Source organism: Marmota marmota, unplaced genomic scaffold (genome assembly GCF_001458135.2).
Source record: "Marmota marmota marmota unplaced genomic scaffold, marMar, whole genome shotgun sequence".
Lineage (NCBI taxonomy): Eukaryota > Metazoa > Chordata > Mammalia > Rodentia > Sciuridae > Marmota > Marmota marmota.
In genome coordinates, this window is record NW_026000229.1 from 45,504,503 (window position 1) to 45,519,948 (window position 15,446).

Below are 15,446 nucleotides of genomic sequence, written 5' to 3' on the forward strand. Positions count from 1 at the left end.
GTACATACTCTGAAAACACAGTGGTTGAAAGAGTACCATTGAAGGTGAATTGAGGCTATTTCTAAGATAGAGACAACCAAATGATGGACTGCCAGTTCTTTGTGACCATAGGTGAACAGTCATGTGCTGGAGAGGTATTCACTTTCTTCACAATATATATTGATAGAGAAAATTAAATTGAAATTATACCATTTACAATAATCAGTGTTTTATTTGTTAGCTTAATAGAGATGTTTTGGTACTTTATTCTTGGCATGAGTTATCCTTTAACATAACTGGTAAAAAGTAAATTTTCTATAGTGCTGTTGAGTGGCAAATAATAGATAAACACTCTTGGGAGTATGATTCACCTCTCAGTTCTTTAAGTAAAGCAAAATAAAGCTGTGTTACCTTCAAGAAATTTGGTTCCTATATTTGGGTCTTGTTTTCTCATTAACAACTTGGGCATAATACTAAAGCACTGAAGAGAATACATGAAAACTAATGACATATAATGACATAGACCAGGCAGTCAAGGATGATATCTGCATTATTATTTTATTCTGTCATTTGTTGTAAACAGCTCCAATATAAAAGAAATAAAAATTGTTCATATGCCATCTTTTCATTTTAACATTTTTTAATAGATGCCGACAAATAAGTTTTGAGCCGCTTAATCTATCATTCTGGAAAAAAGAAAAGAAATATCATTTTTAACCTGAATTTGTTAGGAAAATTTTTGAAATTTCAAAAGAGCTTATTTAAGTACACCTTGAGAAATAAATTTTATAGGCACATAAATAAAAATATTGGTTTCTATTTGATTTATTAAAGTACTTTGCTAAGTGTCTATTCCAGTGTACTATGTACTACAGTTTTAAGAAATAACTAGGTAAGCCATGTCCCTGCTTCAGGTAGATTACATTTCAGGGTATTTACAAAACTGATTAATAATTGACAGCAAAAGTATCATTTTTTCAGGTTAATAACTATAGCAAATATCATTAATTATTTATTGATTTGATTTTTATTGAATTAATGAAAACCAAACAGAACATAATCTCCACCATTTTCCTTAAATGTTTTATCACTTTTCTTTCATTCTCTTTCAATTTCTCCCCTTCATATTTGGGTAAGAATCCCTCTTAAGAGAATAATAATGTTTTTCCTTTTTTAAAAAGATAAGTGAAATATGGAAAAGCCTCAAATGTTTCATAAGCCTCTTTTGTCTAATGGAATTAAAAGGAAATTTAAAAAGTTTCATGAAGATGCAGTCCACCAGATTGGATCTATGGTGGTGTTGAATGTATTACATGAGTTTCTTTAATGTAGTTTAAAGCATAGAGAGACTAATTAAATAATTTCCCCATAAAGAAGAATTAATAGTGTTTGGATTCTAGGAAAATAATTCAAGGTATCACATTGCTTTCATTGGAAATGTTGAAATGTTCTGATTTATAATACCCTTTTTCTTGTATCTGAAGACAGTAATAACATGTGGACACAAATTGAACATGTTATAATTTTCAAGCTATTGTATAAGATTAACATATTGCCAATTTGAAACACTCACTTGCTTCAGAGCATTAAATATTAGCCTTGGAATCCATAGTAATAGCTTTTGAATCTCTTCATAGCTTCTTTAATATCTTTATTTCTCAAAGAGTAAATTGTAGGATTTAGAAGAGGTGTTATAGCAGTGTAAAACACGGCAAAAAATTTGTCCAACCACGGAACGCCGATTGGCCACACATAGATGAAGATGCAGGGCCCAAAGAAAAGCACCACCACTATGATGTGGGCAGTGCATGTAGAAAGAGCCTTGGATGCACCAGACTTAGAGCTTTGGCGAACAGTGACAAGAATATGTGTGTAGGATATCAGTAATAGAATAAAGGAGGTTACAGCCACAAACCCACAGTCAATGTTTATTAAAGTGTCTACATTAGAGGAATCCATGCAGGCCATCTTGATTACCAGTGGTATGTCACAGAAGAAGCTGTCTATTTCTCTGTGGCCACAGAAAGGCAGCTGTGCAATTACAACCAGTTGACTCATGCCATGCACAAAGCCAGCAATCCAGGCAATCACTACCAGCCTCATGCACTTTTGCAGACTCATAATGGTAGTATAGTGGAGGGGTTTGCAGATGGCCGCGTAGCGGTCATAGGCCATGGCCACCAGTATTATCATCTCACTTGATCCAATAAAATGCACAAAGAGAACCTGGCACATGCAACCTCTAAAGGAAATGCTCTGGTTCTCCCTGAGAAATCCTATGATCATCTTAGGAGTGGTGATTGAGGAAAGCCACATGTCAACAAAGGATAGGTTGGCTAACAAGAAGTACATGGGGGAATGGAGATGGGTATCCTTGATGATTAGTAGCATGATAAAAATATTTCCAAAAACAGTCATCAGGTAAATCATAAATAATATCGTAAAGAGCAAAACCTGAATATCCCATGAGTGGCAAAGTCCCAGAAGCAAAAATTCTGACACTCTGGATTGATTTCCTCCTTCCATTTTATTCAATGTGTCTTCTGAAATAACGTTGAGAGAAGAACAGATTGTCAGTTATGGAGATAAAAAAGGAACTTGACTTTTAGAATTTGATGTTTACATTGACATTTAGCATCTATGTCTGAAATTGAAAAGTATAAATGGAGGAAAATCAGGGCTAAACATATCTGGTATTATGCTCAAAAAGAAAGATAACTGTGATTGGCTTTTCAAGAGAATAACGTGATTAGCATGTAAATAATTCATTATGAGTGTTCTTTCACCAGCAGGAAATGAGGAGAGGAAGGGGAAAATCTAACACATGTTTGAGTTGTTACCTGATAATTAGCTCCAGTTCACTGTTTAAAAGGATCAGATCAGTAAAAGTGATCTGGATGGGTAAACAACAGGAATCTTTATACTAAATAGCAAAAATTTAGATGATGTCCTTGGGAAGACATGGCATATTGAAATATGGTAAAAAGATTTGACATAATATTACAGTTTCTTTGTAGCTGTTCTATTTATCATAAAACTAATTATAAACTTATCACTAAAGTGTATAGTTGTTCAATTTCTTATAGATAAAAACTGCAAGAAAGATCATATAATAAATATCTGATATGAAGATTTGGATACAAACTCACATACATAACTCATCATTAATTTTAAAATCTATAAATTAAATGAATATTATTTAATCAGCTAACTGAATTAGGCAAAATCTGTGGAGAATTATGAAACACTGAGACTAAAATGGAGCCAACTCAGACTTAAATATATATTTTATTGGGGTGAGTGGGTCCTGAGAATTCATCCCAGGGCACTCCACTGAGCCATATCCCCTGCTCTTTTACATTTTGTTTTGAGATAGGATCTCACTAAATTGTGTAGTGCCTGAAAAAGTTACTGAGCTGGCCTCTAATTTAGGATCCTATTGCTTCAGTCTCCTGAATTTCTGAGAATATTACAGGTGTCTACCACCATGTACTGTGGTGTACTATATGTTTTAAAACTTCTAGAATACAAATTTCAAATGTTGCAACATGAATAACAATTAATTGAGACAATGTATATATCAATTACCTTGGTTTATTCATTCCACATTGTACAGATATGTCAAGATCAAGTTGTACCACATTTAAAAGTACAGATTTATTTATTGATTAAAATAAATAAAATATAGTAACAAATTTTGGTTCTCCTTCTAGGTGTGATAGCTTTCTATAAAAATCATTTTCTATAATAATCCTAAAACTGAGATTCTTGATATTTATTTTTTACAAGGAGAATCTCTCCTCAAAGAACTTAATAGATTGCCAAGGCACACATTGGATGAGATCCACAGGAAGAAATTTCACGATCCTCTTAGTGCCTTGTTCCATCTTCCTTTTTCCTCAGGTTATAACGTTTAATACTATTTCAGTATGAATATCACTTTGCATTGGATTTTACTTCTATCTTTACACTAAAAGTTACCTTAGAATACAATGATTTCTCTAATATAAAATTTTATTCATTCATATTCAATGGACCATTTAAGCAAGGATCATTGGAAACTTCTGGTCAAAGAACTGCAATCCCTCTACTCACACCAGAGAGAAGCTCTGAGGCAAAGCATTATGGTAGTGTTGGCATTATTGTTAAATAAACCTCAGAAATTCCAATAAGAATAGGGGACAAAGAAAAACCCTGTGCAATGTTTTATGGAAATATCTGAAGCTAAACCAGTCATTTTCAACTGTAAGACTAACAGTTTGTGTGAAACAGATACATAGAAATCCTTTTAAAATAGCCTTTGAACATCACAGAGAACATGAAATGACTTACTCAGCATGAGTGTTCTGTCAGCTCACATTCTCTTTCAGTATCCTCTTCGGAAACACACTTGAGGTGACAAGCATTGTTCTGGCAAGAGAGTATCTGTGGAAGTGATTTCTCTTAGCCTGAAATATATTCAATACTGAAAGACATCCCTGGAGTGAAATATTCCTGTTCTGTGTTTTGTGGATTTGTGTTTTCATGGATTTGTTTTTGTTTTTTTACTTTAAACATCCCTTGAGTACATCTTTGTTAGGAGTTACATCAATCTGTTCATACATTGGAAAACATAACAAGGAGACAAGAAAAACCTCATAGACATCAGCTTTGGCACCAGCCTAGGTGTTCATCAACAGATGAATGGATAAAGAAAATATGGTTTATATACACAATGGAGTTTCATTCAGCCATAAAGAAAAATGAAATTATGTTTTTGCATGAAAATGGATGGAACTTGAGAACATTGTTCTAACTGAAATAAGCCAAACTCAGAAACTTAAGGGTCATATGTTTTCCCTTTCATGCGAAAGCTAGAGAGGAAAAAGAAAAGAAAAGAAATAAAATAAATAAATAAATAAAAGGACTGGGGATTTAGCTCAGTGGTAAAGTAACTCTGGGTTCAATCCCTAGTGCCAAAACAACAACAACAATAACAAAACAAAACAAAAAAAAGAAAATTTAAAATACAGGCATTGTGACATCTGAGATCTTTATTTATTTATTTTTTAGTTATAGTTGGACACAATACCTTTATTTATTTATTTTTTTAAATGTGGTGCTGAGGATAGAACCAAAGGTCCCACACATGCTAGGCGAGTGCTCTACCACTGAGCCACAACCCCAGCCCCATCTGAGATATTTTTAACAAAGCCTCTATTTTAGTGCAATTGGCCATATAATAACTTGCCTATATTCATAGTGTGCAGTTTTATGCATATATATATATATATATNATATATTTTTTTTTTTTTTTTATTTGTTTATATGTGTTGCTGAGGATCCAACCCTATGCCTTGCACCTGCTAGGGGAGTGCTCTACCACTTAGACACAACCTCAGCCCAGTTTTATACATTTTGAAATATATATGCAGCCCGAAAAGATAAACACAGTCAACCTGGTGAACACGGGCTTCAACCCCCAATGTTCTTCCTCTCTTGATAAGCCCTTTTTCCATAAACTTAATTTCTTATCAATAGAAACAGTCCAGGGTGAGTTTTCAATAGTTAGTTCTAGATCTGTTCTGTTGGAATAAGAAAGAGAAAATGACTAATAGGAAAAAGGACTTCAGGGGCCTGGGTTGTGTCTCAGTAGCAGAGAGCTTGCTTAGCACGTGCAAGGCCCTATGTTCAATTCTCATCACCACATGAAAAATTAATTAATTAATTAATTAAATTAAATGTATTAAAAAGAAAAAAAGATTTCAACTGTGTTTGAGAGAGCAATTTGCTGAAATATGAATATTTACTTTCTTAGGGAACAATTTACCAGGAAGAAATCATATTTTTTATTATTAGCTGTTTTCAATTTTATAATAGTTAATTTTATATCATTAATATTAATTGCATAGTTAGGAATATTAGTAGACTAGCTATTTCCTTTTAATTTGTCATATTGGTCTGAAATCTCACTCTTACTTACTAACCTTGTGACCTTGATCAAAAGGGCAACCTTGAGGCCACTCAATCTAAAATGTGTTTAGATAAGACAGAACTATAGAGAAGTTAAGCTTTTATGACTTTTCAGCCGATCTTTAATAAATATTAATCATTTTCCCTCTCTGTTCTTTCAGTTCAATCTTACAGAAGTAGTTTCCAATTGTTTTTTGACAAAATTTTTATTGCACAGACAAGGACTTTCTGTAAAACAAAAATATAAGACGACTTTCAGAAACATGCTCATTACCTTCTCTCTAAATTAACACACACATACTCAGCAAGGCTATCTGGTATACACATCAAAGGACATGTCCTACATGCTGCTTGCTTTATAGAAATGTGCCAATTTCTTTACTTTTACCCTGCTATTCCCAGGAGCCATTGATATTTTAACAGGAACTAAAAAGGGCAATAGGATAAATGGTGCCATTAAATCACCTTGGGAATTTTTACCTTGAACTCAGAGTGACTTCCACAATATGTGTGTAGGGGGGTAATTTTATCTCTTGAAATAATTACATTGAAAAGTAAGGGAAAAGACACAAGCTGACTTGCTTCTTTATGGGGTTTAAACTATAGCAAAAAAATCATCTTATTCTAGGTACAATTTTCTTACCTAGAAGTAAATTTTTGAACTAATAATAGTCCTAAAATCCTGGTAGATCCTTAATATTTATGTCTTACAAAGAGAAACTTTAAATTTAGAAAATTCTAAAGATTGCCTGAAATATTCTGCACTGGATGAGGTACAAAAGGAAAGTCTATGTTTCTCCCACTAGCTCACCATGTCCTCCTTTGCTCTTAGGTTATGAGTTTTAGTCATGTTGAGCATGTACCAACTGAGTTTTATATCACTTCACATGTGATAGGTAATCCTCTTTGCTTCTCTGTATTTACTAACAGTCTTTTTACATAAAATACTATTTATGATGGAGTAACATCAACATCTTTATTTTATTTTTATGAGGTGCTCAGATGGAGTGGCCATCCAGGGACTGTCTCTGAGGCATTTTGGTGGTGTGTGCTAATAAAACCACGGAAATTCCAGTAAGAGTAGGGTATGAGGAGAAAACCCATGGACTAGTTTCTGATTTTCAGAGACTAAACAAGTCATTCTTTGCTCCAAGCATAGTGAGAACATGTGAAACCTAGAAATATTTTAATAATATCTTGGAGAATCAGAGAAATGAGTTGACTTACTAAAAATAACTTGTCTTTAAGATCAGATTTCTTTTAGTCTTTTATTCTAAAGTGTTATTGAGATAATATCATTGTTGGGTAATGGTAGTGTCTGTGGAAGTGCTTTCCCTCAGCATGATACATATTCACCATCTGAAGTGATCCCTTGGGTGAAATTACCTATTTTGTATCCTGGACAGAACAAGAATCATAAAAATAATTTACTATGGGCATCTCTTGAGGACTGCTATATTGAATAATACCAAGTGTTGCATATTTTGGAAATCAGATCATGGAAACCAGAGATACCTCAAATAAATCAACTCATGATTAAAAATTGGTGGTTTTGAATATTACTATTATATGAACACAGGAAATTTATATATGATTAATTCTCTTGTGTTTCCTACTGCCATCTCCACTCCCTTTCCATCATTCCCCTTTGTCTAATCCATTGAACTTCTATCTGCCCTCCTACCACCTTATTGTATGGTAGTGTCTATATATCAGAGAACATTTGGCATTTGATTTTTTTGGGGTGGCTTATTGTACTTAGCATGATAATCTCCAGTTCCATCAATTTACCAGTAAAGGCCATAATTTCACTCTACTTTATGGCTGAGTAATATTCCATTGTGTATATATACCACATTTTCTTTATCCATTCATCTTTTGAAGGGCACCTAGGTTGGTTCCAAAGCTTTGCTGTTGTGAAATGACATTCTGTAAACATTTATGTGGCTGTATCACTGTAGTATGCTGATTTTAATCCTTTCAGTGTGTGCCAAGGAGTGGGAAAACTGGGTTAAATTGTGGTTTGATTCCAAGTTTTCTGAGGAACTTCCATTCTGTTTTCCAGAGTGGTTGCACCAATTTGCAGTTCTACCACATTACCAGTGAAATTTCACCTTATTTACAACCAGGAAGAATGGGATCCCGATTAGAATAAGTTATACTCCATGTATTATAATATGTCAAAATACACTGTACTCTAATGTATACCTAAAAAGGACAAATAAAAATAATAATGAAAAAAAGTAAAAATGAAGACAAAAAAATATTTGGTGCACCCAAATACATTTCAAAGTTGTCTAAATAGGCTCCTAATCTTGGTCCACTGAGTATTTTTTTAAAAGAGAGAGAGAGAGAGAGAGAGAGAGAGAGAGAGAGAGATAATTTTTTAATATTTATTTTTTTAGTTTTCGGTGGACACAACATCTTTATTTTATTTTTATGTGGTGCTGAGGATCGAATCCAGTACCCTGTGCATGCCAGGCAAGTGCTTTACTTTAATATTTAAAAATATTATCTATGATTACCTGATGTCTTGACAGTTATGCACTGCATGTCAAATTATTAATATCCTTAGATGTTTTAAAAATCAAATAGATGTTAGTTTAAAATACAGTTTTTTGACCTCTTAAATGATAAAACAACTTTCTCAGATGCAATTGATATATATTAAATGGTTCATAAAAATCTTCTGTTCAATATACTTTTACCTATGTATGTTCACAATTATGAAAACATCACCATGATCAGGCTAGTGGACATGTTTATGCCTCGTTCCCCCAAAGTTGCCTTGCTCCTTGATAACCCCTTTCTCAGTCTCTCCACACACTCTTTCTCCAAGACAAACATTAATGGGTGTCTTATTCCTCACTTCATGTTACATTTTCTATAAATATGGAAATTAAATTTTATATAAGTAGTATATAATAAGTTTGTCTTCCTTTTGGTCTGGTATCTACCACTCAGTATACCTTCACCCATATATTGTGTTTATGAACAGAACATTTATTTTTATTTCTGAGCAGCAGTGTTCTATTTTATGTTTGTACTGTAATCTGGTTTTTGATTCATCTGGTGAGAGATATTAGGCTGTTTTCATTTTGGACCATTAAAATAAAGTTGTGATAGGGCCTGGGGTTTGTGGTTCACTGGTAGAGCGCTTGCCTAGCATGCATGAGGCACAGGGTTCCATTTCTGGCACCACACAAAAATAAACAATTAAATAAAGGTATTGTGTCCATCTATAACTAAAAATAATTTTTAAAAAGTTGTTTATATTGGGCTGGGGATGTGTCTCAAGCGGTAGCACGCTCGCCAGGCATGCGTGTGGCCCAGGTTCGATCCTCAGCACCACATACAAACAAAGATGTTGTGTCTGCCAAAAACTAAAAAATAAATAAATAAATAAATATTAAAATTCTCTCTCTCTCTCTCTCTCTCTAGCTCTCTCGCTCTCTCCCTGTTTTTTAAAAAAAAGTTGTTTATAAAAATTTCAGTACAAATTTCTTTGTGACCCAAATATATTAAAGTTTGTTGACACTTATTTTATAGCCTAGAATATGGTCCAACTCATTGTATGTTTTGTTTGCAATTGAAAATAAGAACTATTATGATGTTTTGGGTCAAAATGTTCTATGTATCACTTGCTGAAAAATTTCTACATGGTGATTTTCAGATCAACCACATCTCCATGAATTTTTGACCATGTTCTCTATTAATTATTGAAAGGTATATTCGAATACTTATTTAGAATTTTTGTCTATTTCTCTATGTATTTTGACCTGATTTTGTTTCCATATTGTAAAATTCCTCTTTAAGGCATTTACATAATTTCAATTGTTAAGTCTCCCTGATTAAGTGATCAAGATGCTGCCCAATAGGATGTATATACTCCTTTGTTAAAATAAATTTAGATCTCATTTAACAAAGTTAAACACATAAGAAGATTGAGTAGATAATTCCATGATAACGAAGGATCACTAGATATTTAGGCATTAAGTGTTTCTCTTGCAATCTATGTAGTAGCTTCTGAATCTCTTCATAGCATTTTTCATCTCTTTGTTTCTCAGTGTATAAATGACTGGATTGAGGAGAGGAGTAAATACAGAATAAAACACAGCAAGAAATTTGTCCATCCAGGTGATGCTGAGTGGCCACACGTAGAGGAAGATGCAAGGCCCAAAGAAAAGCACCACCACTGCGATGTGGGCACTGCATGTGGACAGGGCCTTAGATGCACCAGTTTTAGAGCTTTTGCTTACGGTGATAAGAATATGTGTATAGGATATCAGTAGCATAACAAAGGAAGTTATAGCCACAAACCCACAGTTAATATTCATGAAAATTTCTATATTATGGCGATCCATGCAGGCGAGCTTGACTACCAGTGGTCTATCACAGAAGAAGCTGTCCACTTCCCTGGGGCCACAGAAAGGCAAGTGCACAATGACAACCACTTGGCTCAGGGCATGCACAAAGCCAATGGTCCAGGCGGTCACCACCAGCCCAATGCACTTTTGTAGGCTCATAATGGTGAAGTAGTGAAGTGGTTTGCAGATGGCCACATAGCGGTCATAGGCCATGACCACCAGGAGCACCATCTCAAGTGCTGCAATTAATTGGGCAAGGAAGACCTGGGACATGCAGCCACCAAAGGAAATGGTCTTGTCCTCTCTGAGAAAGTCTATGATCATCTTAGGAGTGGTAATTGAGGAAAGCCACATGTCAACAAAGGACAAGTTAGCTAACAAAAAATACATAGGGGAATAGAGATGAGGGTCAGTTATGATTGAGGTCACAATGACAATATTTCCAGGAACAATGATGAGATAAAGCACCAAAAATATTACAAAGAGTAATATCTGAGTATTCCATGAGTGACAGAGTCCCAGAAGCACAAATTCTGATACTGCAGACTGATTTTCTCCACCCATTCTATTGTGTTACCTGAAAGAACCTAGGTATGATAGAGTGTCAGTTAGTGATATGAGAAAGGATGATTTTTAATATTTATTGTACACACAATAGTTAGCATCTTTATCAGAGAGTTAAAGGTATAAGTACAAAGAAACACGTTGTGCAAATATACATTGTATAATAACCCCTTTGAAAAGGTTAATGCCCAAGAATGACTTTCCAGGATGCAGAGACCAAGATGGGATTGTTGCACAAATTATTTATCATTAAATAGATTTTCTCACAAGAAGAGAGTAAGAAAACACACATATGGCTAATAAAAGACTTTGGTGTAACCTGGAAACTAGCTTCTTTCTACCATTCCTGTAAGTTAATCTGTGCAGATCAATGGCAACCATTGTTTTGATTAACTATGATTAGGTCATATGCAGTAGTGGATTTTCATTATTTCAGCTGCCTTAAATCAACTTCAGTATGAAAGTGTTAGTATTTGTTTTGAATCACTGAAAAAATAATCACATTCACACAAGGTTTTTTTTTGTAATATGTGATGGTTATTCTATTTTACTATTTGTTATTGTTGAGCTCTTTATTATTCTAGTTTGTATATTAAACATCATGATAGGTATGCATTTTTAGGAAAAATATACTATGTAACATTTTCAGTACTATTTGCAGTACTGTCATCTACAGAATATTTTGAGATATGTCCTCTAGAGATAAGAATTGACTATTGTACTTAGGAAATGAATAGATGTTGTTATCCAGTACAAATGAATAGAGATAACATGATAATTCTCTCTACCATGTATATCAATTTTTTCAATATTCAGTGGAACCTATTCTGTAAGACATCATAAATCTAAATCTTATTTTTATCAAATATATGGTGGGGCATGAGAGAAAGTATATAGAAGGGGATATAATACATATTTGGGCATAATGAATGGGATACAATAATAGGCACATAATTTGTCATTAGTTAAAATATACCACAGAATCAACTAATTTAGAAAAGTGAATTGACAAGGAAAACAATCAGTGGAGCACCACATGGAAAGACATTCATCAAATTTTAAAGCAACTTGAAGATTTTGACTTCTAGAACTCTGAAAAAGAAGCTCCTTATAAGTCAGGCTTATCAATAGACAGTACTTATATTCTGTTACAATGCATGGAGGCTGTGAAATGCCTAGATTTTGAACTATTTCCATCTCTTGACCAACAAAGTTGAAACACCATCTGTTTGTCTATCTCTATATAGATCCATTTTCATATATCTGCCATTATCTGTGTTTTCTGAGTATAAATTACATATATGTGTAAGCAAAGTACATCACTGAGAGTTAGTCTGGGTTGGCAATAGATAAATTTCAGAGTTCTTTGTTCATCTTTCAACTTAACACTGATTTTGCTTATGTTCAGCTAGGCTTGAATTCAATATTCTTCCAAAAATGGACCATAGAGAGATCTCATTCATGATTACCTTCTCCTGGAAGTTTCAGTTTTTGCCTGACACACCCTCCTTTGTACTATGATATGTCCAGGTGTTTCCATGGAGAGCAGGGAAATTATGATATCTGTTACTCATCAGGTATATTACCTTACCCTACCCTTACAGTAAGACCTCAGAAGCAGTAATTAAGACCAATAAGAAGAAAATTTCTCCTAAAAAATTACCTAGGACATACATTTACAATAGATTAGGGGACTGGTGTTAATGGCCTTAAAACTTACAAATAAACACATCCTCCATAATAGAAAAGATTACCTAATTTCTAAAATAAAAAAAATTCTAGAATGACTTCCAAGAGATTCATAACTATTGGGGAAATTCGCTCTGTAACTGACTTTCTTTTCTTAAAAGTCTCTTTTGGTCTCAAGAGAAAATCCTTTCAAGAGAAATTTTCAGTAACTAGTTCTGAACCTGTTGAATAAGTGACAGAAGATAGCTAATAGCAAAACCAAGTGTCTATCTGTTTGAGAGAGAGATTTGTGAAAAGATGAATATGTACAATTTCAGAGAAGAATTCATAATAAGAATTTACACAGCTTTTAAAAAAAATCAGTTCTGTAACTGTAAATATATATTGGGGGACAAATGATATTACCCTTAATATTAAATAAAATATTTAGGACAATTAGAGTAACTATAGAATCTTTAATTAGTCCTGTGTAGCCTGAAATCTTAGTCTATTATCTATTGTGACTTCAAAAGGAAGGTTTTATTACTTCCATTTCTATATCTGTAAGAAATAGAAATGAAGATGAACCAGAAGATGTACCAGAACATATACAACACAGATATACTTGTTGTCTTCCGAGAATAGTAATAAATATTAATTATTCCTCTATTTTTCAAGATGGATCTTAAAGCAACACTAATTCCAGAGTTTATTGTACAGCTGAGTATTTTCTGTGAGTTAAATGCATGTAATAAACTTTCTTTAAAACATTAGCTACTGACATTTTATATAAACTGATTGCACTGGTATCTCAGGAGTATGAAAATCAACAAAATATCAACTTGTATATGCAATGTCCTTCCATGAATAATTTTTCTATATGAAAACTGAAGTTTTTCATACTTACACTTTAAGAAGAATCTTTTCTCCAGAGCTTAATATATCACTGAAACATACCCCGGGTGAAGTACACAGTGAGAAGGTGCACGTTCCTCCCACCAGCTCATGATGCCTTCCTTTACTCTCACCGATGAGTTTTAATCTATTTATTTAATAATGTCACTTCTCACTCAATATGTAACTCCTTTTACTTCTATCTCTATGAGTAATGTTGCAGTGCTCATCATTATATGAAAAACATTATTCTCTTAAATGGGGAGGACCATTTATATAAATATTTCTGAAGTCTGCTCAGATGATTTAACCATAGGAGAACTGTGAAACCCCACAGAGACCTGAGGTGGTTTTTGAGGAGGTGCATTATGGTGTTGGGTCCATGGTTGTTTAAGATACTGTAGGAATTCCAGAAACAAAGGGAGATGAGGAAAAGCCTTTAATTTATAGAGAACTATGAATTGAGATCTGAGAATGTCAGAAGCTAGATAAGCTTCTCATCTCAAAGCATAGTGGGCACATGTGAAACAGATATACAGACATATTTTAATAAAAATCATGAAGAGAATCAAGAACATGAGTTGACTTACTAAACACAGTTTTTTTTTTCTTGGACTGGATCCCCTCTTATTCTTTTCTGATATGTGCAGCAGATGATAGCCCAGGCTGTATGAGGCTGTATCTGTGGACCTGCTCTCCTGAAGCCTGACATGTATTTTCCACCTGAAGTGATCCCCTGAGTATAAATTCCCATTCTACATCTGAACACAATGAGGATCATAAAACTAATTTACTTTGGACATCTCTTGGGGACTTCTTGGCTAAGAGTGATTACACTATTAAATATTTTGGAAATCAAAACAGGGAGTCCAGGAAAACCTCAAATAAAAACCTAGTCTAGTTAACAAAATTATATTAGATAAAAAATACTAAGAATTTGTTTTCTGCAATTTTCACGTCTTGCTTGGTGTATGTAATCAGTTAATGTAGTCTTGATTTATAGAGAAATCATATCCCTGTATAGATGGAGTGCCCTAATACACATCATAGTCATCCAAGTAAGGAAGTAACTTTTCTCAACTGACTGATTATCTTACATGATATCTGTGATTGATTGAGATCCTGAACAGTTATTCACTGGCTATTAAATTATTAAGATATCTTTTGATTTTTCTGTAAAGATATTGATGTTAGTTTAAAATCCATCTACTGTTTTGACATCTTAGATGAGTTCATTGGGTACATTGGCATATCACAAACTACCCATATTTAAGTGACTTGATAAGTTTTGATACCTGTACCCAGCCATGAATACATCATCATAGGATAAGTAATGTATGCTCATCCCCAAAGTTCCCTTGTACCTTGACAATCACTCCTTCCCTTCTCTATTTACAACCACAAATCTGTGTGTGTTTGCTATTTGTATTTTCCAGAGTTTTAATTGAATATACTCCAGTTTATGTAATTTTTCTTGGTCTGATTTCTTTCCATGTATTTAGTTACAAATGCATAACTTTGTTGAACCAATACTGCATTCTTTTCTATTGTTGAGCAGTATTGCATCCTATCTCAATGCTACATTGAATGGCCAGTTCATTTGTTGCAGGAAATTTTGCTAGATAAATCTGGAATGTGTATTTATAGACAAATTTGTATGACTTAAATACTTTAAAATTCATTATGAGTTGGCTTATGAACCCGAATATGAGTCAACTTGGCAAATATTTTGTGTGTATTTTTTTAAAAAGTAGCATGCTGATATTTTGCATCTAAGCACTCTATAGGTATTAATTACATCACATTGTTTCATATTGTTATTCAGGTCTAGCTCATGTCTGAATTTTTGTCTACTATCAATAACTGAGAAAGAGATATGAAGTCTGCTTATAATTTTTGTGTATTTCTTGTTGCAGTTGTTTTAGTATTTTATTTATTTTTAAAATTCTCTTATTGAGGCTATACATCAATAAAATCATTATATCTTCCTGATTAATTAACCCCTTCCTCATTACAAAATGC

At 33.5% G+C, this 15,446-nt stretch overlaps 2 protein-coding genes across 2 annotated transcripts; both read right to left on the bottom strand.

Moving 5' to 3' along the window:
- Positions 1 to 1,572: 1,572 nt before the first annotated feature.
- On the bottom strand, positions 1,573 to 2,508 carry LOC107137841 (olfactory receptor 4F4-like). Its single transcript, XM_015480279.1, has one exon. The coding sequence runs from the start codon at positions 2,503 to 2,505 to the stop codon at positions 1,573 to 1,575; it is 933 nt and encodes a 310-aa protein (XP_015335765.1). The 5' UTR covers positions 2,506 to 2,508.
- Positions 2,509 to 9,923: 7,415 nt separating this feature from the next.
- Positions 9,924 to 10,862, bottom strand: LOC107137842 (olfactory receptor 4K3-like). The gene has a single exon (XM_015480280.1). It carries the CDS (start codon positions 10,860 to 10,862, stop codon positions 9,924 to 9,926), a length of 939 nt encoding a protein of 312 aa, XP_015335766.1.
- Between the last annotated feature and the right edge of the window lie 4,584 nt (positions 10,863 to 15,446).